Source organism: Aedes albopictus, chromosome 3 (assembly GCF_035046485.1).
Source record: "Aedes albopictus strain Foshan chromosome 3, AalbF5, whole genome shotgun sequence".
Classification (NCBI taxonomy): domain Eukaryota; kingdom Metazoa; phylum Arthropoda; class Insecta; order Diptera; family Culicidae; genus Aedes; species Aedes albopictus.
Window position 1 is genome coordinate 221,748,408 of NC_085138.1, and position 26,768 is coordinate 221,775,175.

General features: G+C 39.9%; 1 protein-coding gene across 4 annotated transcripts in view; it reads left to right on the top strand.

Moving 5' to 3' along the window:
• Window positions 1–26,768, top strand: part of LOC109428744 (diencephalon/mesencephalon homeobox protein 1-A) — a 277,071-nt gene that overhangs the window by 55,330 nt on the left and 194,973 nt on the right. For all 4 annotated transcript variants that reach the window (XM_029878173.2, XM_029878175.2, XM_029878174.2 and 1 more), the window contains exon 2: window positions 9,871–9,924. In XM_029878173.2, coding sequence (XP_029734033.2) covers window positions 9,871–9,924 — 54 coding nt within the window. The remainder of the gene's footprint in view (window positions 1–9,870; window positions 9,925–26,768) is intronic.

Here is a 26,768-nt window from a genome sequence, read left to right on the forward strand (position 1 = left end):
ATGAGTACCTCAATGGCGACGTTGCAAGTACCGAAGGTGGCGTGGTAACAGATCTAGGAGTACGTGCGCAGGGCTAGCCACTAACCTCCAAGAGATTGACCAAGGAGTTTGACCGGTTAGAAAAACAACAAAGCCGCTGGAGCAGATCAACTACCAAGTGAGCTTCCAAAATATGGTGGAAAAGCACTGATAAGAGCACTACCAAGATTTGGGAGGAGGAAGTATTACCAGAGGAATGTATGGAAGGTATCGTGTGTTCCATCTACAAAAAGGGCGACGAGTTGGATTGCGGAAACTATCGTGCGGTCACCCGTAAAGTATACGTTCGACGAAGGACGATTTGTGGACCCGTCGCAGAGTGCGGAACGGAAGACACATAGCCATGAACCGAGTAGAACGGAGACGACTCCTATGTACAGCAGAGGACACTCAGGCCTCAGTCTGACCGGTAAGGTAAGTAAGATTCGAGCTCGTTTATTATCCGTGCAGGAGTCTAGACGAAGCTGGACGAGCTGATAAGTGAGATCAGCAAGAGCAATATTCTCAATACTCTGTTAAAGTGTATTCATGGAGTGATAAGTACGGAAGTGTGTGGGAAGTGATAGACTCAAAGACCACCTACGAACGGGTAGTTCAAATGTAGCGGACGAGAAAAATGTTGTTAGAACACGTATGTTGATGACGAGGAGTCGGCAGAGCAGGGAGTGATATAAGGAAGTAAGAGCAGCCAAAAAACGAATTCACCAATGAAAAAAAAAACAGGAACATGAGGAAAATGTGTCTACTCTCTTGAAAGACAGTATGAAACGGAATGATATCAAGCGGCAAACAACGGACGGAGAAGTAGAAGAGCAACGAACTTCGTACCAGCAGAAGACATCTTAAGGTGGAGTAAGGAGCAAATTTGGAAAGCCCATCAAAAAGAGTGGGACACTTCGGCGAGAAAAATAACCAGAATCGTTAAAGCTACAGTGAGCAAATGGACTGATCAGCGCAACAGGAAAGATCAAATCATCTTGACACGTCTACGTCTCGGGCACACCTGGTTAACGAAACAGCATCTGTTCGAGAAAAAACCTCCGGAATCTTGCAGCGTTTGTGACAGGAGACTTACAGTACATCACTTGCTCATCGGTTGCCAACGGTATGCTGCACAAAGACGTGAAGTGAATCTGTCAGATAGCTTGGAAGATATTTTGAAAAACAATAGAGAATCCGAATTGAAAGTTCTCCAATATGTAATAAAAATTGAAATTTATAACAAAATTTGAATTATAGTTTAGAAGATAATAAAGCAACTGAGATGAATGCCCTCTAGGGTAAAATCTCAAAAAAAAAAAAAAAAAAAAAAAAAAAAAAAAAAAAAAAAAAAAAAAAAAAAAAAAAAAAAAAAAAAAAAAAAAAAAAAAAATGGAATGATATGCGGAAGTTTCACGAAACCCTCAATGGCGTGTGGAGAAAAATACCGCATCCTGCTGTCACGACCTGGTGGCTGACAGGTGGAGAGGGCACTTCGAGGTTGCTGAATGGTAGGTGTGGAATACGAGGTATTCGTAATATTTTGGGATACCAAGTTCTTACAATTTAGAACAGTGTTGCGAAACTCATGCTCACGAGTAAAAAATACTCACTCACCTTACTCATTTGCGAGTAATGCTCACGCTGTGAGTTACTCGCGTATGAGTATACTCACGCGTGAGTAATGACGTCATACTCTCGCGTGAGTATTACTCACAAGTGAGTAATACTCACGCGAGAGTATGACGTCATTACTCACGCGTGAGTTACTCATTTTACTCACGGTGAGTTTAGTGAGTAAGTTATTTTTGTTGGTTTGAAATGATGTTTTCGTTTGTTCTGTACTGCAATGGTGTTTATTTATATACAAGGCATAGTTTTCGAGGAAAGGTGGATCTGCTCGAGAGCTTTGGCACCATAGGCTAAAAACTCTTATTGTTTACCTACGCATGCGAAGTAATATCATCAATTAGGAAATCTCTATATTTCACCACACTTTGTCAATGGCATAACTTTTTTCGCATACGTCGGGTCACTTTACGGTATTCAATAAAGATGTTTGGCATATATTTACCTACCTTCAAATTAAAAATGGTAGGGTCAATTACAGCATCTCCTAGGTCCAAACATTTAAAACTTCTTTTCTGCATACATTTGATCGTTTTTTTTCCATAAGGCTAATTTCTATTACTGTGCAAAAAGATAGGGCATAGAATGGATAAATAGTGGTTTCGCTTCAAAATTACTTGAGTAGGCAAGTAAGGAAAAAAAGTTTTACACTGGTAACGGCTCCCTTGTAAATCTAAAAGAGCTGTAGTGTTTTCTGCGCGGAGAAATAGTCCGTTCTATTATTCCGTAAGGAAAAGTAACGTTTTTCCTCATACTAAACACTTGATCAGTTTGTAATTTGAAATTTACAAAAAAATAGTAAATTTACTTGAGTACTCAACTTTCGAACATGAAACTTACACACTAAACGCATCCAGCAAAGCAAAAAAACCAGCAAAACGAATAGTTGATTTTTAAGAATTTTTTTTCTAGAATCCGGTACAACTTTGTGTCCTATCAGCACAAATTGCTGGATGTTTCATAAAAAAGTGCTTAGACTTGATAGAATTGAAACAAAACTTTATTGGAACTTATGGGTGACAAAAGGAACAAATTGCCAGGGCCCGTAGCGTAGTGGCTACACGTTCACTTCATAAGTGAATGGTCATGGGTTCGATCCCAGCCCGGCACTTGCAATTTTTCGTCAGTTGCTCTTCCCCCCGAGAGCAGCTGGCACCTAACCCTCTTGAGAGCATATGCTCCAACGGACCCGGAAACCTGGATCGGAATGCAGTTCGATCTAGTAGAATTATAATAGAATACATTTAGGAGCTGTACAAAGTGTAAGTACAGCTTCCAATTGGAATCGTTCACGCTGTGCCCTGGTGGACAAAAGAGCTGTTAATTAGGTAAGTAATTGAAGAATGGAAAAAAGGGAACAAATTCTGAAAGAATCCCATGAGCTTTTTCAAGTCTTAGTGTTTTTCATATAAAGTTGGACCAACCTAACTATATGAGCCTCGGACCTAAAAAGAAAAAAAAACTGCCGAGCAAATTGCTACCAGTAACATGGCCAGTAATCACACCCAGGTTACCAATTAGCAGCTAAAATGGCATTAATTCAGCACTATATGCGCCTTTGCAGCAGGTCTGCTGCTATCGAACGGTCAAATCCAAGGTCAAATCGGCTATCAATCGAGCACACCACACGATTCCGTAAAATTACTTTTTCTTAATTGCTTTCTCTGCCAACCCCCTGAAGAAAGCGTTAGTTCTTGAAGCCGGCTCGAACGGGCTCGTTTACGAAATTTCAGACTGCCTTTTAATCTGCTACGTGCGGAAGCGAACTTTATCGTACGAATTATCGTGCATTTGAGAAACGATCGTTTACACATTTGTTCAATGCGTTTAGTGTTCTTTATTAAATTTACAAGACGCACAAGCATGCAAATACATTTCGTCCATTTAAAACAACGCTGAACTCAATTATATGTGAATGTCACGCCTGCACTAAAAGAAAAAAAAAATCACTGTTTTCAGCTTAACCTTCACATACCCGCGCCCTGACAACTCGTTTTGAAAATGCTGGCATTTCGTCTAATTTCATCCGATTTTTATTAAGTCGCCCTTAATCGATCATAAATTGGTGCAAGTTTATTACACTCAACTGGTCATGTAATATCCGGAACCATTCCGGAGATATTCTGGATTGTACTGGGGTCAGAGGATGGGCAAGAAGTCTGTTTTGTCAAATGGCTGAAAATGATTATTTCGTGTGTTATTGTGTTTGAGAGGCTCCCGCGGAACCTGTTTCAGGTGATCCGGAGCGGCCATATCAGTTGCTACAAACTTCAGTCAATGTTTTCTACCCGAAGCTCTCGAAATCATGAAGTTTGATACGTCGCAAGGCATGTTTTGGTTGCAAACCAGAAAAATGTCCCCGATGTCACCACCGTACAACCTATGCTGGATGTTTCGGGGTTGCCATATTAGTTGATACAGACTTCAGGGTATCGTTTCTGACTCAGTCATTCGAAATTATGAAGTTTGATATATCGCACGCCATGTTTTGGATGAAAACCAGAAGTGTTCCCAATGAGGCCCCCGCGGAACCTGTCACGGTGATCCGGATAGGTCAACTTATTCAAAGCTGATTATTGCAGTTGTGTTTTATTGTTTGCAATGAAAATTCATCTGAAAATCGATGGTTCAAACACAATAACACACGAAATAATCATTTTTAGCCATTTCGGCACCCTCCCTGACCCCAGTACAATCCGGAATATCTCCGAAATGGTTCCGGATATTGCATGGCCATTAAGGTGTTATAAACTTTAACCAATTTATGATCAAATGAGGGCAACTTCAAAAAAATTGGATGAAAATTGATGAAATGCCAGCATTTTGAAAATAAGATGTTGGGAGTCGGGTACGTGAAGGTTAATGCAACCGCCCATTCAAATCAGCACCACGTCCTGCACCAAATTTTTGGCTTCATGCCAGTTATATGTGGATGACAGCCATTTCAGGGGATGTATCTTTGTCTACAAGAGGTTTAAGTTCAAACAAAAGCCCTCACGTTGAGCTGTTGGGCTCAAAGGGGACCTCTTCAGGACCGCCCTCAACGGAGCGCTTAGAACTACCAGTAAGATACAATTCACTAGAATAAAAAAAACAATAGAATTATTGACAAGCAACCTTGTCTACTGATTCAAAACATTCGCCCCAATAAAACATACCATTTTAATGTTTGATAGGATTCCAAGCCTTTAGATAAATTTTAGATTACCGTATGAATGAGTAAAGCATACTCGTGAGTGAGTATCTGTACGTCAATACTCACGAGTGAGTGTGAGTTGTACAGCGCTTACTCAAATGTGAGTAATACTCACGGTGAGTTTAAGGTGTACTGCTCATACTCACTCGTGAGTTTGACTAGTTGTGTGAGTACTCGCTCATTTCTAAACTTTAGAATAATATTCCATCTTTGACACACATGTTTATTATCGTTCTTTTTGCTGTCACTCTCTGAGTCTAACTGCCTATAAAACTCAACGCTTACTCTGTTCTCCCGAACCCAACACTTTATGCTTAGAGTCAGCCTACAGTAGGAATGGAAGAGTGAGTTGGTTGAATGATCTCATTTGCCCTCTATACAAGACAGGGCAACAAATGGAGTGCGCGAACTTCAGAGGAACTAAACTTCTCAATGCTACGTACAAGATTATGTCCTGAACTATGTTTAACAGGCTGAGGCCGGGTTTATCAGGCGGGTTTTCGTGGCAGATTTTCGATAAAATTTCAGGAGTGCAACTTGCAGACCCTGTTTATTGATATCAAGCCGACGTACACTTCAGTGAAGTGAAGCGAGTTATAGCAGATTATGATCGAACATGGTTTTTGAGCGAAGCTCTTTAAAACTTACTTTTTAACACAGCACTTGATGGAGCGATGGGGAGAGCTGGTGTACAACACAGTGGAAACATTGCCATGCGGTCGCATAAGCTCTTAGGTTTTGTGGAAAATATTTTTCCAACAATTCCATTTTCAAACCCACTGAGAACAGAATTCTTATAAGCTATGCATTTACCCAAGAAAACCGGTGAATAGCACATAAGAAAGCAGCACGGTGAAAAAACGCCACCAGTTTCTCGTGCAAGCAATTTTCCAATTGTAAATACACACATACAACACACCGACACGCGAATCCGATGACGTGTGAGTCGGTGCCATGTCACAGGACTATAAATCCGGTAGCAGCAACACGAATATGTAGGTGTTTGCATGTCCGTTGTACAGCTTGCTGCCGAAGCGAACTGACATGACGGCGCGACGACACAAGAGAGTGATTGAAGGGGTTGAAATCGTTCAAATCGATTGCTCAGTAATGGGAGCTTACCTTCACCAATCTACTCGTTAGTGCCGGTTCCAGCAAATTGATGTTTATTCAATGATATGGAATTTTGTTCGAAATAAGTTGGGGAACGATTCTTACTTTTTCTACTGTGCTAGACACAGTGTGCGGGTGGACAAACTCAAGTGCTGTTAGGATCGCCTTAGAGGCTACTGGTTGAAGGTTGATACACCACTTTTGTCCTGTTGGGGGCTATATATAACAAAAGGTTCATGGGATGTTATCCTTGGGTGGTGAAGAAGGGTTTGAGTGGAAGATGTTGAGTTTGGTATCGTTTCGGTGTTTTGTGTAAAAATACTTCTCCTATTTCGATACACCATAATCATACAGACGTGGAAGTGTGTGCTTTCGGAATCATCTACTTTACGAGGATCTACGTGGGCTCTCTATTACAATGGATAACACAATTCCCTCAATACTTTCGGAATATCTAATGTGCGTAACCTTCAAGTCAAGGAACTACCCGAACGAATCGTATTTCAATCCAGCATACATAAATTCACCGCCGTACACCGCAAACACTTAGATGATTCGACCGCCACCAAATCAGGTAATAAATAGCACCGTCGTCACCGGGGTCCCTATAATGGACTACTCGCTTTGCACGCAGCCACAGTTGATCAGCAGGAGTAAATCAATTTAATTTTGTATGGCGAAATGCATCTAAACTCGAATTACTTGAAATAGAAAGCTTTTCCCGAAAAAATATTTGGTAGCCTTAATAGTGGTCACCATTGTGCACAACCACTACCAAATATTTTTTCGAATAATGTGTTCCACTTCGAGAAATTTGCCTTTAGATTGTATTCGCCATACAATATTTTTGCGATTTACTTTTAGCGATTTTTCGCGCATAGAAGCTAGCGCCACATTGGTCGATGCGGAGAGTAGGAAAACAGCCGATGTAGTTAATTCATTGGTAGCCCAAACTATCCGGCACTGAGGAATGCTGGCACAAGTTTCGAAACCGTGTTTAAGAAACGTTTTCCATCTCGTCCATTTGCGCGATCAACTCGGGTGTATAATAATGATCATGTTCAAACGCTGTTCAAAATAAATACCGTCATGTTCGGGCACTAGTTGGCTACCGCCGAATCGGCTGACGATCGGTCCGTTCTATTTAATTTCACAATACCTCTAGCTAGGTGTACCTACCGAGCTGCGCGGGTTGTCTCGTGCGTATACCAATGATGTGGTGGATTACCTTTGTTATACCACAATCTAATGCTTCGACGGAAAGTGAGAAAAAGGCACAGAGGCGATGAAGTAATAATGACGCAGATGGGGCTCAAAAAACTACGGAATGTAGGCGTATTCTTTCGGAAATTATGACCGCTAAAGGCACCAGAAGCAACACCAATGAAGATGTTTCCAGATTCGTTATAGGACTACCACCCATCGAAAGTCCATCATCGTGAGCCATCGTCCATCGTCGTCGGGCAATGTGAGAATGTGGCGGCAACGGTGGTAGCATTAGCATATAATTAATCAATTATTCTATCAATATCGATTTAAAATGATTACTTGTGCACACTATTTTTTCTTCACCCATACTGACTGCCGCTGCTGCTCGCCGCCAGTTCATGAAAAGTTTCAATCATGACAAGATCGTGAGTAAGTAACCCATAACCTGATATGATCTTTCTCATGGTGAAGTCCAAGATTTTTGAGGATATTTGGAAAATCGACATAAAACCAAAGTTGTGTCCAAAATAGTTTAAAATATTTTCCTTGTTATATTTGACTGAGAAACTGAAAATAATATGAAACGAGTAGTACAGTTAAGTAGCCATCAACGACCCAGCCGACAAAAGCAACGGAGACGTAGAAACGATTGGTTCAACGAGGAGTGCGTAGAAACTCTGAAGCAAGAGAACGCAGCGCGGGCGGTCATGCTGCAGCAAGAGACAAGGCAGAACATGAGACGATACTAACAAAAGCGGACCCACCTTTTCAGGAAGAAAAAACACCTTAAGAAATACGGAAGTTCTATCGGAAACTTAAGTGATCGAAACGTACAGCGAGCCGAAATATGCAGGGACAAGGACAAGAACCACTTGACAAACCAATGCAAGGCAATCGAAAGGTGGAAGCAGCACTTCGCTAAACATGAGCAGACAACATAAATACTTGATGAAAGCCCGATCGAACTTCTCAAGCGCGCAAGCAAGCAGCTGCTCCAACCAACCCACCAGACTCAGGCCCCTAGCAGCTGGTTACAGTTATGGCCGCTTCTGAGGTGTCTAGTAAACGCCTTGTTTTGGTCTCTTGGGTCCCAAAGCGTTTTGTAATGGGGGTGTTTTTGACGGAACCAGGTGCTGATACATGGACGCGCTGTAAAAGCGATCTTGTAGCGGTCTGATTGCTGGTGGACAGTGTCTACGACACGCCCAGTGACCGACCGAAGCGCAGCAGAAAAGCGGTCGTAGCGAGCTGGTGACGCAGCAGGTGAGCGAATTATGCATTGTTGGAGGTTGCCTGGAATGCGGTTGGTAACCAGACCGTGAAATACGACCGGAAGCAGTCGAAACATGGCAGGCAAACGGCAGGAGCGGCCGTAGAACGCCTGGGGAGATGAGTTGTTTAGCTACTGGGTATTGCTTGAAAGCGCGTAGAATACGGCCAGAACGCGGAAGAAGGACGACCATGACACGACCGGTGGAGTTGCCGGGAAGCGGTTTTTTTTGCTACTGGCGAGTGTATCGGATACGACTGGCAAGCTGCGCTAGTCGAGGGTATAAGCAACACACGACCAGTGAGCCGAATAGTTGCATTCGAATGGTGTAGCAGGCCGATTGAGTTGGCGTTTGGGGTTGAAGTTTGTGGCAAGAAGTTTCTTTACTTCCCCAAGAAGGGATGGAAATGGGCGGTGTTGAGGCCGACTGATATATTCGACTCGCGCCAAAGTTCACATAATCTTATCTCTTTTCTCTTTTTTCGAAATCGGCAGACCCGTATTCTTGCGTTAATACCAGAAGCTCAGCACATTCTTCACAAGAGCTACTTGACTGACGAACGTAAGAAGATTGAAAAGTGAAAGCAGCACTTCAATGAACACATCTTCGAAAGAGCTAGACAACGGGGAAAATATCTTTGTAAGTGCTGTAGAAGACGGAAATAATCCAACACTCAGATTGAAGGAAGTTGAGTATGATGTAGATACAAAAAAAGCTACATTTTAGATTCAAAACGGTAAAATGTCTTAAAACTGTTAATTCTTTCATAAATACATAAAAGGTCAAGTAAATTGAACAGATATTAAACTGATTTTCCGACTATTCTGTAATATTCAAAAGATCAGCTCGGCTGCCTTTTTTTGTATAGATCAGTCCGCTTATGTGCTTACACAGCTTTGCAAGTAAAGCGCGGCGTTGGTTGTGGGGTTTTCACCTTTGGAATCGTGAAATCGAGATTGAGTGTCAGTCATAAATCATATCTATCATTACGCGGTGTGGTGTATAATTTCAAGTAAGCTTGTTAACACAGCAGAGACACACTTACTGGCAGCTTTTCTTTTTTTTTCTGACGGTGTTGCTCGTTGTTGTTCGGTCCAAGGCTCCAGTAGTGCGGAGTGAGTGGTTTCACCTATCCGTCCAACATCGCTTTGATGATGGGCGGAACAATGAGCAAGTTGTGTGCCGGCTAGAACGGAACGATGATTGGGCGGCTTTGTTGTGTTGAGTAATTTTATGCTACTTTCAAGCGTTTCCAGCATAATGTTATCGGCAAGATCGGGGGATAATTATTTCAGGTGTGCGTTTTGGGGTCCACAGTTGTACGGAAATTTATTTAATAAGCTAACTTTGGATATGATATGGATGATAGGTCCAGTCAGTCTGAAGAATCATCATGAATATTTCAATTAACATACTGTTATATTTTTTTTACAGGTTTTCCACATCTAAAGTCTACGTTCGGCGCAGCCGGCAGTCCCTGTTTACCCGGTAAGCAAACACCCAATGCAATGGTACATAAATAGATCATATGAAAAATGAAATATATGTAACAATCTTTTAAGGTGATTGTTTTCGTTAACATAACATAACTAGTCAGTTGTTCTATTTTTTCCGAATACCGAATACCTAATCGGCCCTTATTTCGATTGAGATAATTGAGTGGATTACAGACCAAAATCTTGAAAATTTGGGAAACCCAGTAGCTTTAGAGCCATGTTCAAATTATTTTTGCCAAAGTCTCAGTTATCTTTTTCTTCTTCTATATCTTTTTGGATTTCAATTGGTGTTTTTCGGTCAAACATCAATTGAAATCCAAGAAGATAAAATAAACGGTGATGAGAGCAACGATAAGATTCTACTATATCTATATCACATTCAATAGATAAATGACTACATTGGCCATTTTCACATGAGTGGCTTTTCGGACTCAGCCTAACGGAGCCAAGGTATCTATTATGCGGCATATCGTTATTCAAATGAGACGATTTTGTCTATCCACAATGAACAGAAAGATTTCAGAGCGCATATCGTAAACGCACAGAATTCTAAAAGAAATCTATTGCTTCGTCTCGTTCAAAGACTTCCTCAAAGTTTTACAAATACATTTACAAAAGGACACTCAAGGACTTGCACGTGATGAGAAAAAACAACTAGGGTAAATGTACCAATAGTGGTGCTATTGGTAGCTCCTTGTAGTAAAATAATTGAAAAAAATTAACATATCACAAAAAAAATGTCTGAAAACGTTGATCGGTAGTATTTCACTAAAAATTGGAAAAATGTAAAAACCATTGTTTATTTCGGTTTCTGCTAAAAAATTACTTGCACCAACTATAGGTACACGGTTCCTATTATTGAGGTGAAATTTAACATCCCATTGAATTCTTATGTGACCAATGACAGCCTAACATAACACTTCACAGGCCTGATCGTTTTTAATAGAGACTGTTTCAGAAAATATAAATACACTTTGTTCTAATGATTTGTACTTACCTCTTTAAGAATGCAGCATATTGTGATGCACATTTTTGGATTTCCTTTCAATTATCATGATATTTTGAAGAACTGCCGAGTTTTCTAGCAATTAACTTTATTCTATATATTTGCATTTTTAGTGTTTTCTAATGATTTTAGCATAATTTATCACTAAATACCAAAATTTATCTAACTTTTCATCATATTCGATTTCTCAACATGTTATCTAAGAAATGCTTTCATTAAAACCTGGGATAAATCAATAAAGGCATATGTACAACATTTTTTCTGACATCAAGTTTCTTATTTTTTAAGGTTTACTACGGAACATAAAAACTACCACAAAGTTTCTTAAATTTTCTGAACTAGCATTGGGCAAATCTGGCTGAGACATCGGTTTTTGTGAATCGATGCGAATCGGGTCAGCATAATCGATTCACCGATTTAATCGAATGCTTTGCATCGATGTTTTCACACCGATACGATATTATAAAATATTACAAAACTATAAAATGATTCGTTTGTTGCATGTTGAACTATGTTTTATTTGTCGAAATAAATTCAATATAAAAATTTGTGATTGCACAACGAACATTTCGCGACGCTGATTCGAAAATGAATATAACGTTAAGGCAGTGCATTCTGCAAAAAAAAAATGGAAATTACCATTTTTGAATCGAAAGAAAAATTCAGAGATCCTGAGATTCCCCAGAACTCTGAGATGTATTCCCATATAGTACTGAGATAAATTCCCGCAGACTGCTGAGAGAAAATCCCCCAGAATCTTCAAAAAGACTCCTCCGGAATTCTGAAAAGAGTTCCTCCTGAATTTCTTCAGAATGCTGAAAATGATTACACCAGAATCCTGAGCGATATTAGCTAGAAAAGAAAGCAAGACTTTTTCGGTATCTTCGTAGGAATTCTCTCTGAATTAAGGACTTTCCTAGAATCCTGAGAAAAAATACTCCATATCTATGAGACGGATTGACTTATAATCCCGAGAGGAATTCTCCCACAATTCAATGATAGTTTGTCTCAGAATCCTAAGAGAAGCTTTTTCTTGGGATAATCTCAAAATTTTCCAGAATCCTAAGATGGATTATCCCATAATCCTAAGACGAATTCTCCCAGAATTCTGTGAATAATTCCAATAGCGATTCTTCCATATTCTTGAGATATATTCATCTAGAATACTGAGAGAGATTCTCACAAAAGATTTTCGGATATTTAAGATGAATTCCCCAAGACTCTTAGAAGATATGACCCAGAATTCTGAAAAGGGTAGCTTAGAACCCGAAGGAGGATTATTCCAGAATGCTAAGAAAGGATCCCTCAAAATACAGGGCGAGATTGCCAAAGAAACCTGAGATATACTCTCACAGAATTCTAGGAGATAGGTTTCCCTTAGAATCCTGAGAAGAATTCCTCCAAAGTCTTTTTAAGTATTCTCCCAGAATTCCTCAGAATCTCAAGAGAATCTGCCCATAATCTTTTCAGGGATTTTCCATGATCACTAAGAGGGACTATACCAGAATCCTCAAAGGGATTTCTGGGAGCAACTGCTCAAGAATACAGAAAAAATAATTCTACTGGGAACCTCGTAGAATGCACACTAGAATTTCTTCCGAATTCTAAGAGGAATCACACAATCTATGCTAGGGATTCTCCGAAATACAAATTTCTCATCCTCTGATTCATCAATAATTAATAATTCTGGAAGAAAGTGTTCTAGAATCTTGAAAAATATAGCTCCTAAATCCCAAGGATTTCTCCAGAATCATGAGACAAATTCCCCAGAATCTTGAGGAAAATTTCCCCAAAATCCCGACGGGGATTACCCCAGAAAGCCTAATTTCACAAGTTTACAAAATAAAACGAAAGTCGTGAACTTCTGTCAACGACCAAAATTTTTGAAGCACAATTTAGCGCTGATTTTGAAACCGACCTTCAAAAGTTTTTAAGTAGAACAGTTTTTGAGTTTTAGCTCAATATCGAGTTTTACAACTTTTCAAAATATGCAATTTTCTTAAATTCAAATATACTGCGTTTTGTTCAACCAATTTCAAATATTTTTCCATAAATTAAAAGCTGAATACAATACCATTCGATCATCTGAATACAGGTTTTGCGTCAGGGGACGATCTCCTTAAATTTTAGCAAAAGTCTTAAAAAAATCTTGAAGAAATGTATTTTTTCTATAAGAAAAAAAAAAAACAATTTAAAAATTCTTTCTCGACCTTTATTTGACATATCATATGTAGGCAACTTACAGTAAAAATTTCAGCTCAATCGGAGCAGTGATTACGGAGAATGAGATGTTTGAAGTGAGCGACTTTGCTTAAAAATAGAACAAAAATCTATTTCAAATCATCAACCTTGTATGGAAAGTCAAAAAAAGAAATCCGCTCTACTGTAATTTTTTTCTTTCGCGTTTTCGAACTCAGGGCATGATTCTACACTAAAAATGATCAGCAGCTTACTGAGTTCAAAAATGCTGTAAACTAGTGTTTTCAGAGAATCTTGGGAAGAGTACCCGCAGAAGGATACCACCGGTATCCTGTGTGCGATCCCCCCAGATTCCTAAGAGAGATTCCCCCAGAATCAACCGCGATCATCCAGAAATTTCTTAGAATCCTTAGAAATACCCCAAAATCCTCAAATGAACTCCATTAGAACCCAAAGATTCCCTAGATTTCTGGTAGGTATTCCCATATAATACTGCTGAGAAAAATTCCTCCAAAATTTTTAAAAGGAATTTTCCATAACTTTGAGGATTCCTCCAAAATTCTGTTAGAGATTCCTTCAAAAATGCCGAAAATTATCACCCCAGCATCCTGAGAGACCATATCCCAGAAAAGAGAGAAAGACTCTTCCAATAGGAATTCTCCCTGAGTTCTATTAAAGATTTCTCTAGAATCCTGGGAAGATATAACTCCAGTTTTCTGAGATGAATTCTCTCAGAATTTTTAGAGGAATTCTTCCAGAGCCCAGAGGGATTTTCTCAGATTCCCTAGATGGATTCTCCCTGAATCCTGTGACGGATTGCCTTAAAATCCTAAGAGAAACTTCTCCTCGGGATTCTCCCAGAATGCTTAGAATCTAGATGACCCAGAATCCTGAGAAGGATGCGCTAGAACCCTGAAAGGGATTCTCTAGACCATAAGAAGGATTCCTCCAGAATCCTGAGAAAGATTTACTTAGACTCCTGGTAGGGATTGCCCAAGAAACCTGAGATATACAGGTATGTCTCGATCTAGTGAACCCTAGATTATATAGACCCTCGATTTTATGTACATTATTCTTACTTCAATTTTATGTACATTTTTTCAATGGTTGTGAATTCTACAATGCATTCTGAAAAAAAAACAAGTTAATATTTTTGAATCTAAAGAAAAATCGAATGTAAAAAATCGATTCGGTCGATTTCGTGGGGCTTCAACATCGATTTAAAAAATCGATTAATTGAAACAAAAACATCGATGTTGCGAACATCGATTCAAAATTGCCCAACGCTATTCGGAACACATTTAATTTAAACTAGTTTAATTTTTCAGCTCATTCGATCCTTCAGATGGCATAGCAAAACGAATACAGAGAGCAGTGAGGAAGATATACGTTTGCTTAAAATTTGTTGCTACCTGTGTTGTTGAGAAATTTGAAACAAAAAAAAAATGCATTGAGAAGGCCCGTAATGATGATTCTTGATCAAATATTCGAGTGAAAATGACTTTAACCAATCGAGAAATATCTTTCATTGTGTTTGGAAATTGAATATTTTTTTGTGAATTTTTTTTTCCTGTTATGCTTACTATGCTTCTATAATGCTTACTAGAAGAGCTAGAAGAAACTTTTTTTGATATAATGCTCAAATTGAAATGGCAGCCGAAATTCGTAATGCACACTCAGACGCGCGCACAGTCTTTGTTCACAGTTAGAATAAATCGTCATAGTCGATTTTTTTTTAAAGACACGGACACGTTTAGTACTTCCAGTGAGCTATTCGTTCTTTGAAGGAAGCACGACACTAGACAACGGACTAGCATGCAATCGAACCCGCGCTCCTAGCACGATGCGACTAAATGCTTGGTGACACTAGCCGCACGACCACGAAGCCACAAGTGTCGTTTGTCCAAGTCAGAAATGCAGTCCACAGTTGAAGTCAATCAAGTGTTTGAAATACATATCATAGTTAAGCTACAACTCTCGATTCTGTGTTCCACAAGAAAAAAATATCTCTCGATATTGATCCAAACGTACAGACGCTCTGATGTGCGACAACACATTCTATAGGGAAAAGTTGCCAGTTATCCTATTCGGGCCAATTTGTTCATGCTATAAGTGTTAGGTTTTGATTTATATGCCTTATGGATCTGGAGTGGTAAAACAACATCTATAACTCCCTCCTCAAAGTAAAAAAGCATTTGTTAACTTTGGTGTTTCACTGACTTAGTAATTCGTTTTACAGCCGTCAATGCCATTGCCAAATGGTCCGAGGACCGTATTTTCGGGCAGACTTGTTAGAATCACAAAATGGCTGCCACAATGGCGGACTTCGGCACCTAGTCACGATTTTGGGCACACAAATCTCTTCGTAAACAAAACCAGCGCACCTGAGCTTCTTATTTTAAGCTTGTTGCAAGTGAGCAAGAACAGAATAATAAAATGCACTGATGTTTGAAGCTTTCTTTTTGAGATTTGTGCGTCTGAAGTTCTGATGCACTGTTGAAGCGCGATTTCAAGAAGTTTGTCCTTAAGTGGAAACAAATACTCCTCAATTACAGTAGTTTACAAAATAAAATGAAAGTCGTGAACTTCTGTCAACGACCAAAATTTTTGAAGCACAATTTAGCGCTGACTTCGATCAACTAATGGCAGGTTTTGCGCCAGATTGATGATATTCAAGGTATTGGCGAGTTTTAGGGACGATCTCCTTAAATTTTAGCAAAATTTGAAAAGAAGTGAGCGACTTTGCCTAAAAATAGAACAAAAATCGATTTCAAATCATCAACTTTGTATGGAAAGTCGAAAAAAAAAATCCGCTCTGCTGTATTTTTTTCCTTCGCGTTCTCGAACTCAGGGCATGATTCTACACCAAAAATGATCATCAGCTTACCGAGTTCAAAAATGCTGTAAACTAGTGTTATTAATCTTAGCTATATGCTGTCTTCGGGCAAATTTCTTCATATTCTTTGAGGATTTTACCAACAAAGTGAAATTAGGGTGGTTCAAATAGTTCTCAAGATCACAATGCCAACTTTTATTGTTTCCATATAGAGACATAAAATGTTCTACAAAGTTCAAAATCACTCAATTCTTAACAACTTCACCGAAGAAACCATATTGCTATCTTTTATAGTTTAAGAGATATTATTTTTTGACGAAAAAGATTAGGGTGACACCCGAAAGAAAGGTTTTCTTTCAATAACTTTTTATACACCGGCTTCTCACAAAAAAAAATGTTTCGAGCAGCTTGAGTGCATTAATATGCAACATTAACGGGTCTCCAGTTAGCCGGAGACGGTGGGTTCGATTCCCGTTCCGGTCGAGAAAATTTTCTCGACTCCCTGGGCATAGTGTATCGTTGTGCTTGCCTCACAATATACAAAATTCATGCAATGGCTGGCAAAGAAAGCCCTCAAATTAATAACTGTGGAAGTGCTCAAAAGAACACTAAGTTAGAGAGTGGCAGGCCAAGTCCCAGTGGGGACGTAGAGCCATAAAGAAGAAGAAGAAGAAGAAGAAGAAGAAGAAGAAGAAGAAGAAGAAGAAGAAGAAGAAGAAGAATATGCAACATTTTTTCCCAAGACAGCAAAGTACTATATACTCAATTACAAAAGTTATTCATGGTTCTAAAAATGGCTTTTTTTGACACTAAATATCTCATAATGACGTAAGCTGATTTTAAGTCCTGTTTAAATGAACCTATTCTCATCTTTCAATGGTGAAAAAACGAAAATGGCGTTTTTCGTTTAAAGCGTTTAAATTTATTTTGAAAATATGTTTTTTTTTTCATAGATAAGGACCCTAAGTACGACAATATAAGAGATCTAAGTATGTTGTCATGGATAAAAATGTGTGATGTTATAAGGATAAAAAGTGTTCCAAAAAATCAACCAATCAGAACATTACCAGGAACTATATTTTCTTAGAAGAAACGGTTCAAATGTTTATTTCACTTTTTGTCCTACCACTCTTTGACTGGTCGAGGGGGTGGGGGCGGTAAAAATAATAAAACCTCATCAGATTTGTTGAAGAATTTTTAGCAAGACCCGATATTTTGATAGATATTTTTTATTTGCCCCTCAAAATGCAATATTCTGCCAAAAAATTTTAAAAGGGGGGAAACAAAAAGTCAAAATGAAATTTGTATCCGCCTAACTATGCTAGGATATACTACGTACACTCAGCGAAAAAAACTAGCGAAATTCATCGAAATACCTTATGAAAATTTGCTATAACTAATTCTTATGGATGACATAAGAATACCTTATGAAAATTGATCGTGCTTGCTATGACAAATTTCATAAGATAGACTTATGAAAAGACCAAAAAAATCCTAAAATGATGCAGACTGGATTCGATCCATAGACGTCGGGAGCACCGAGCCCGTGTTTCATCCACACGGCTACCGACGCTTGAGAATTCTATGTTGCTAAACATGAATAAAAGCCAAGCTGTGAGACGATTTTACATCATAGAGTGACCTTATGAAATTCAGCCGAATCATTATGAATTATATAAAGGCCGTTTCATAAGTTGGGCCTTATGGAAATCTTAAGGTTATTTCGCTGAGTGTAATGGTGAAAATGTGCCGTCGGCAAAAACACTGCTAACATCAGCATCAATACATACGCAGAAAATAGTCTCCAAAGCTACATCATATCCTCTCGTATTTGCACTGTTGGCTTCATTCAGTGAAACAATAACCTCCACCTCCCTTAAACCCACTATGCTTACGCAGATGTAAAACTGTAAATTTCTTGGAATGTATTTGCAAAGTTGCAACTCTCTTCTGTATGTATGTGTCTGCGCCCCACAATGTAGATTACTCGGGTTACGTACAAAAGGCTGAAACACGAAAGGCTGAAATAACAATAGGCTGAATTACGAAAGGCTGAATCACAAAAGGCTGAAAATGTCAAAAGGCTGAAATAACATAAGGCTGAAATAATGATACGACTAGTTTTCAAACGGCGAGCCTAAAGGTAACACTAACATCACAGACAAACAGACATAACACTATAATTATTCATATCTTACACTGATATAATGATCTTTATGAAAATTTGCTAGTTGGCCGACCACTCAGCCCTGACACTTTCATTGGTTTTGCTTGAGTTCGACATTTGACGCACACTACCGCTCATTGGTTGATGGTTCATTGGACGAACATGCTTCCGTTACTATGTTCGAAATCGGAAAGCGTTAGGACTGTTTTTACGCGCTAAACTATGCATTATTGATTGCCTACATAACTATGACAGTATTTCTCCAAAGAATAGCATATATTTAAAAGAAGGAAAAATCTCTGATCACATTGTTGGCAGCTGTAATGGCAACCAATCTCCATAACAGCATGACTCGAAAGAATAGCTCATGCTCAAAGAAGGAAAAATCTCCAATTGAAATACCATCAGTCATTTTTTGTGTTAGTTGGTATGCATCATTAGCCTCTTCACTAGGCACATTCTATGACTAGGACTCATATATGTAGCCGATCTGATTAGCGAACGGGTAGTCATGCTGAGGGTGACGGGTTCGATTCTCCCTCGGGCCAGAACTTTATGTAATGGAAAATTCCTTGACAACCGCGGGCATAAAGTATATTCCTGCCTGTCACACGATATACAAATGCAAAGTGGTCATTGACAGAGAAGGCTCTCAATTAATAAATGTTGAAATGCGTATAGAAGCTGAAAGCAGGCTTTGTCTCAGTTGGGACGGTACGCCAGAAAAAAAAAGAAGAAGTACTATAACTCATTTCCTGCATTTTTGCAATTTCAGCCTTTTGTGCATTCAGCCTTTTGAAATTCAGCCTTATGTTACTTTCAGCCTTTCGTGTTCAGCCTTTTGTGCATTCAGCCTTTTGAAATTCAGCCTTATGTTAGCATCCCGATTACTCATCATTACCAAATTACCCCGAGTGCCTTCTATTAGGTAGCAATTTCCAGCTCAGTTAGACACAAATTAGATTCAGTGTGGCGACGAGGTCCGACGACGAATCCTTCGTCGAGCTGCCATGTAACGAACACCCCTCGCTCACAAACAGGGATCACCATACCGACCAAACCGACAAGTTTTACACACAGCTTGCTGTCCATGTGTTTCATCTCACACTGCCACCATCCGAAACGTTTCCCCTCCGAAACATTTGAATCATGCGCACCAGGAGATGCTGCATCGATTTGGAGGGGATTTTCTTATGTACTTTCTGTATTCCACCCCGATGTACAAACGGATTTCAAATATACATAAACTCACAAGTTCAAATTGCTTCTTCGTAGCAGCACCAGAGTAATGCCAAGCACCGAGCTCTCGAGTTTAGGTATAATGAGATTGTACAAATTGAGTTTTGCTCTCTTTACTTTTGTTACGACGACGACAGCGTCGTCGAGCTATGGTAGTGGAATAATTCCCAGACATGGAGTCGACGTTGACTGACTGACTGACTGGACTGACGCTGCTGGTTGCTGCTGCCACACGATGATGGCAGGTTTTCTCGTGATTTTTGCTTCTCTCCTTTCTTCAGTGTTTTATTTTTGCCATTCAAAAATTGGCAAATTGAAAAAAATATGGCTGATTATGGTCGCTCCGTGTACGTTGACGACCATTTCCGTTCCGAGATGACGACGACGACAGCAGTTCTGAGTGCCTCTAATCATACTGGGACTTGGTCGGATTATGTAGTATGTAGTGTATGTAGTAGCAAGTTGTTTGGGAATATTTTTAGGGGTGAGTGATGTGAGACTGGTTCGACTTTCCCTTGAGGATGTTGGTTAATTGAATTATTGGATAAGTGGTTACCGGATTGCTGTGTACTATTATGCACATTGTCTGAGTAATATTATAGGCATGATAAGCATATAATCCAGTTATTATATTTTTTGAACAATACAGCAACAAATCTAGCTTTTCACTTACAACATAATATTTGTAACTACGTAGAGTGTCGCCGACTCATCTCCAATTTCATGGGCTATGGGCATCACGCCCGCTAGCACACATGCCGGGTCCTTTGATACCGTGCGGTATGCGCTTAACACTCTAAAGGCACAACAGCCTGTGGGTACTCTCGAGTCGTTCCACGTTTCGATTGACCACTAGCGCATTCGACAATGCAGCGGTGCCATTCCGTTGTATGGAGACCGCTACTGTCGCGAGCAGCTTACGCTTACTCGAAGCTATTGCCGAGCATTTGACATTATCTTTGACAAACGCCATTATGGCCATGCGTGCCCTTTTGCAGGCATATTCCACATGGCATCCGAATTTTAAGCTTATCGTTGATCATGACCCCCCATTGCTTCAGTGAGCGCTTAGAGTTGATCGTGCACCCGCCTGTGCTGGCCACTGCCTGTTGTTTAGACTTGCGGTTGCTCACCACCACCTCCGTTTTGTTGTGCGCGAGTGCCAGCTGTCTCGACCTCATCCAGTCCTCTACTATGCAAATTGCGTACGTTGTGGTCAGTTTCACTTCCTCTATCGACGCCGTATACCACGAGGTAATATCGTCGGCAAAGTCGGCTAACGTTAGGCCTGGTGGAAGATTGAGCCTCAATACGCCATCATACGCCGAGTTCCAAAGTACTGGGCCCAGGATAAACCCCTGAGGTACCCGCGGTGGTGTTGTAACTCCTCCCGCCTTCCTCGGTGTCATAGATTAGCACCCGATTCTAGAAGTAGCGCTCCATTATCCGTCACAGGCTAACCGGGATTCCTAGGTGGTGTATGGCGCACTCGATAATGGCCCAGCTAACGCTGTTGAGCGCATTCTTTACGTCCAGTGTAACGACCGCGCAATAGCGGACTCGCGTTCGCTTTTTTTGAAGCCATATTTCGGCCGTTTTGGTTACAACCCTAATAGCGTCCACCGTTGATCGACCCTTCCGGAAGCCGAATTGGTTATTCGAGAGGCCAGAGTCTTCGGGTTTCTCGGTGTTCACCATCAGCCTCGACAGAATGATCCGTTCCAACAGTTTTCCGGCGGTGTCCAGAAGGCAGAGAGGTCTGTATGCCGGGTTTGGGCAGTAGAACCAATCTTTGTTTTCACCTCTCCGGAAATTCGCCTCTGTCTAGACACATCTGCATAGCCATTCTGAACATGTCAGGAGTGGCCTCGATGGCCGTCTTGATGGCTAATGTCGGGATACCATCCGGACGCGGAGCCTTGTTCAACTTAAGCGACTTTGCTATTGCAATGAGTTCGTCGTTCGTCACCGGGGCTACCTCGCTATGGCCGGTTTGGTCATAGGGAACGGGGGTCCATGCTCTTGCATCGTGGCACGGGATCAGCGTTTCCACGATCTTCTGCAGCATCTCTGGGGAGCGTTCTGGGGAGCGTTCTGCGGGTGCTGACGCGCCCTTCATTTTGGCCATGACTACTCTGTAGGCATCACCCCATGGGGTCGTGTTGGCTGCCTCGCAAAGATTTTCGAAGCACGCCCGCTTACGTGCTTTAATCTCTTTATTCAGTGCCAGTTTACCTGCCCTGTAGGCCTGACTTCGTTCAATTCTATCCCCATCGGTACGAGCCCTTTGCATCCTCCTTCTAACTCTTAAACAGGATGCGCGGAGTTCGGCGATTTCTGGACACCACCAGTACACGGGTTTGCGTTCATTTCTGGGTAGGGATCGCCTTGGCATAGCGGCGTCACATGCACGGCTTGAGGTTTCGACTAGATCATCGCTGGATAGATCGTCGGTGTTACCCTTCATAAACAATCGTTCCACAAATGCCGCGAGGTCAGCCATCCCCGATGACGTTCGATGACCTTCGGCTGTGGCCGTCTTCCTCCGTGTTCCACTCTGTATCGAACCGCCAGATGGTCACTGTGCGTATATCCAACGTCGACCTTCCAGTCCGAGCTAGGGTATAGACCCGGGATCCAGAAGGGCACATCAACGATGGGCTCTGCACCGTTTCTACTGTAGGTTTTTTTGTCGCCTACGTTTGCGACATTCATGTTCAGTCTAGCCATAGCTTCGAGTAGAGTTCAGCCCAGGGATGGCATATGTACAGATTTATCAGTTTTATACAGATTTTTCAGCATTTGTACAGATTTCATTTTATATGAAATACAGATTTTTGGGCTAGTGAAGCTATTTTATTTTTGTATGGGATACAGATTTTTCATCCAAATTTTGTATGGGATACATATTTTTGAAAAGTGCGATACAGATTTATCAAAAAAATCATCTGGCATCCCTGGTTTAGCCTCTCGCGTTAGTCAAGCGGCTACCCCACTCAATCGCCCAGGCGTTGAAGTCTCCACCAATGAACACGGGACTCAATCCCATAACACAGTGTTTTAAATAGTCGATCTCACGATCAAAATTGAATAACTTTAAAACTATTGAATTTGGATGTTGGGTGACATCGGTGAACTTTCTTGATATGATAACGTGTAAATTTTGCCATAATGACTGTGATAATAATTCCACCTTAAAAACAATTTTGCTAAAATAAAAATAAGACACTAAATTTCTTTAGAAACTCGGAATGTTGGAATTTTGGACGTATTTCTTCAACAACCTCTTATAACTAATTTTTTGAGTATAACTTTTAAATGGTATTTTATTTTTTCATTTCTTCGTGTCTTCTACAAAGTTATAAGGAATGCAAACACACATGTTTTGTATGGATATTATGGATTTTCTGAAAATGTCAGGTCAACTTCCACCCTGAATTGTTTAGTTCTACGCAAGTCTACGCAGCTGGGGTTTTGGCAGCTGAAGCTTACATGCTTCCACTATCACGTGATGTTGATTACTTTTGTTCGTTTTTGTTTAAGGACAGACTTGTTAGAATTCCAAAATAGCTGCCACAATGGTCGACTTTGGCACCTACTCATTTCGAAAGCACAAATCTCTTTGTAAACAAAACCAGCGCACCTGAGCTTTTTATTTTAAGCTTATTACAAGTGAGCAAGGACAGAATAATAAAATGCACTGTTGTTTGAAGCTTGTTTCTTGAGATTTGTGCGTCTGAAGTTCTGATGCACTGTTAAAGCGGGATTTTAAGACGTTTGTCCTTAAATGGTATGTTTTTTTGCGAAACATTATTATTACCCTTATTGGCGAGTTTTTAAGGTGTGCAATAATTTGCGATTTACCCTAGTAATTTTATGTAGCTAAAACTGTTGTGTTCAAAATTTGTTTATAAAAAACTGTTCAAATAAAGAGGTTACTTTGCGTAGCATGTAGTTATATTCGAATGAGTGTAATCAGTTTCGTACCTTTTAATTCCGCCCTATGTTGCTTATTCTTTGACAGATACGCGTATTTCGACTACCACTTGTAACTGACACTGAGGAAGATTACAAGTGGTAGTCGAAGTACGCGTATCTGTCAAAGGATAAGCAACATAGGGCGGAATTAAAAGGTACGAAACTGATTACACTCATTCGAAGAGGGTATTCTGCTTAGAGGGTTCGAAAAGTCGGTACAAGATGTAGTTATATGTTGATTCACCGTTAGGAATATATTTTCACATAGATAATAAGTTATGATAGCTAAACTCATTGCATTTTCACTCAGTACTCCGCAAACTTAATTTTATGTGTAGAATGGTGTTCAAATTTCATATCTATATACATAAAAATTAGTTTGAGTTCCCTTTAAAACAAAAAAAACTTACGAACAGATGAACCGATCAGCATGATTTTTGCACGGTTCGATCCATCTTCAGGATGGCAGTGTTTATATGTAGAAGACGTAACAAAAATCTACTTGAATGAAGAGTAATTGTAAAGTAACCCCAAAATGAAAATGTGATTCCCAAAACTATCTAGAAAAGGTTAAAACAAATAAACTGGTTTAAGGGGTCGTTCACAAATAATGACCCATATTTCTTACAATTGAGCACAACAAAAAGTTGTTCAACAAGTTTTCTTGTAAATGACATTTCCTACAGCTTTGCTAAAAGACAGAAACACGTTATCTTCACTTATGAAAAAAATGAATTTTATTCATATTTCTAGGAGAATGAATCACATTAGTTCGAGGACAATGAACCTCTAACATCATTTTTTTCCAGGTCCAAATGATCACGAATGTGGGCCTTTGGTAACAGTGTGCACCTCAAGGATCATCGGAATCACTCTGAAATGAGGTGGCCCTTGTTTCCAAACAATATATGTTATGAAAATATAATTATTTTTCAGTTCTCAGTACTCAAAAAAATATGACGATTCAAGCCATTTTTGGGGGTGAAGACATACGTTGCTCTTAGAGAGGTTATAAGAAATCATTTCTGACCTTTACGTGGATTAATATTAATAATAAACTTTTTGCCCATGAATTCGATCCTGTTACTCCAGTGTGCCTTTATGAGTACTGAAAAGTAGTACTTTTCAGCACCTTCGTCAGCGTACACTCTTCAGTAACTACCCTGTCTTCCGTGGATTCAGCTGCTGCATCTATACATCTACTGAAAATTTGATTTTTAAATTTTGAGAAATGTATTGTATCTGAGCCGCTACGATTTTTTTTCTCAAATTTTTAGAACTTAATTTTGTTACCTAAAATCAGATTCAAAGAGATTTTCTGAAATCACCTATTGACAGCTGGTCAACTGTACTAAATGCGACGAGGGGTGATTCGACAAATGATAGCATTCTTGAAGGAATCTCTAGGTAATATCAAAAAAACATCTCCAGAGAGAATCCCAAAGAATCTGCAATAACACAAGGTGACTGGTAACCAGTCTTTCACCAGAGTTTACAAACAAAAAATGTATGGCAATGTGGTTTTAAAAATGATCCAACGTTAAGTTGCTTCATAATTCATATTGAACTTAATTCTTTTTTTTTCTCTCCTTTTCTTAACATCTTTACTGAGGCAAAATCTGCTTCTCAGCTTAGCACTTTCACAGTTATTATTTGAGAGCTTCCTCTGTTAATGACCGTTTTGTATTTGTACACCTCGACGATATTCTATGGCCAAGGAAGAAAATAATATTTCCATAACAATATGATCTAGGACCGATCGGGAATCAAGCCCGTTACCCTCAGCATGGTTTTGCTAAACACCCGCACGTTTACCCATTCTGCTGTAAGGGTTCTAATTTGAACCCTCATGTGGACGGTTTAACAGGAACAGGAACAGGAAAATTTCTATAAGAAGACAAAGAACGAATGATGTTAGGCCGTTACAAATGTTTATTTCACTTTTTGTCCCACCACCACTCTTTGGCTGCTGGTAGAGGAAGGGATGAAAATAATAAGCCATTTAATCTGAGAAATATTAAAAACGCATCGGATTTGTTAAAGAATTTTTGGCAAGTCCCGATATTTTGATAAATATTTTTTTTATCTGCCCCCTCAAATTGCAAAATCCGGCCAAAACTTTTGAAAGGGGGGGAGACAAAAACTAAAACTTGTTTTCCGGAAAGTCAAAACTGAAAACCAACACTAAATGACGATAAGACGTTCAAATAAACACCTTAACAATAAAACAACACAATTTTCGAATCCTTGAAAAATGCCCAATAAGGACCGAAACATCGGGTTAAGAAAACATATGGTTGTTTTTAATTGACCAAATTAGACTGAAATGCCCATAAACCCCCCAAAGATATCATTTAATGGTTTATATAGAGTAGTGCATGTCAATATATGTGCGTTATTTATGCAATTCGTACAGCTTTAACAGCATGGTTACTTGGGAATGCTTTCATCCCTATTTAAAGTGGAAACCTACAGTTGCAAAGTTAGAACTGTTCAAACATTCCATTATTCAACAAATTGCTATTCTAATGTTCAAATGAAACACGTTGCTCCCATCAAACGCGCAGTCTTTCTACGCACATTGCACTTCAGAATAGCGGCCATCTTGGAATCCACGAGATTCTTTCAAAACAAACCTTTTGAACCTTCATTGTTTTATTTTTCTGTGGTTAACCAAAGCCAATGTAGGGTTATGCTTCCCAGAGTGGAAGGCTTCGCAGCAGTCGGTTGCTATGACACCATGAGTATTCACAATCATAATCATCATCCAATGCAATGCACCCCCGTACTGCAGCCTCCCGTTGCACCTCGTCGTCATCAGACCAGAAGATATGCCATGCATAGCACAGCCTGCTTATACCAAACGCGATACCCCTACTCTATTCGCGGAGTTTCATGATTATGATTCCGCTTTCGGTTGAGTGCGCCCCTGCTTTATGTACCTTCGCCGTCGTCTGCTCGCATGTATTACATTCACATATGGAACCGTAATACTGCTGCAGCAATATGGATGCAAAAATATGTGAAGCGTGCTACAGTCTTTATTATCCAATCTAGCTGTCCTCGGCTCCAATGACGGCGGCGATGCGATTCCGCGCCGACAGTCACAAAATTCTTAATTATTACGGGGGTTCGCCTCCTCCTATACAAAGATGCGAACAAAATGGCATGCACTGCACACATAGGCGCGGGGAGTCGTAAATATTATCCCGGCTTTGACTCTGTTCGTCGTGTATTACTGGCTACACTGGTGCTTACCATGTCGAAAACCACCACTCCATAATGCTCATTAATGTTTGCCTCTTGTTAGTACGGAACAACGAAGTATACGAGGGAATGACGCTGACGATGATCTGCGATACGGCCATCATGGAGCAAAGCATATTGAATTTATGTGGAAAAATGGTTTAG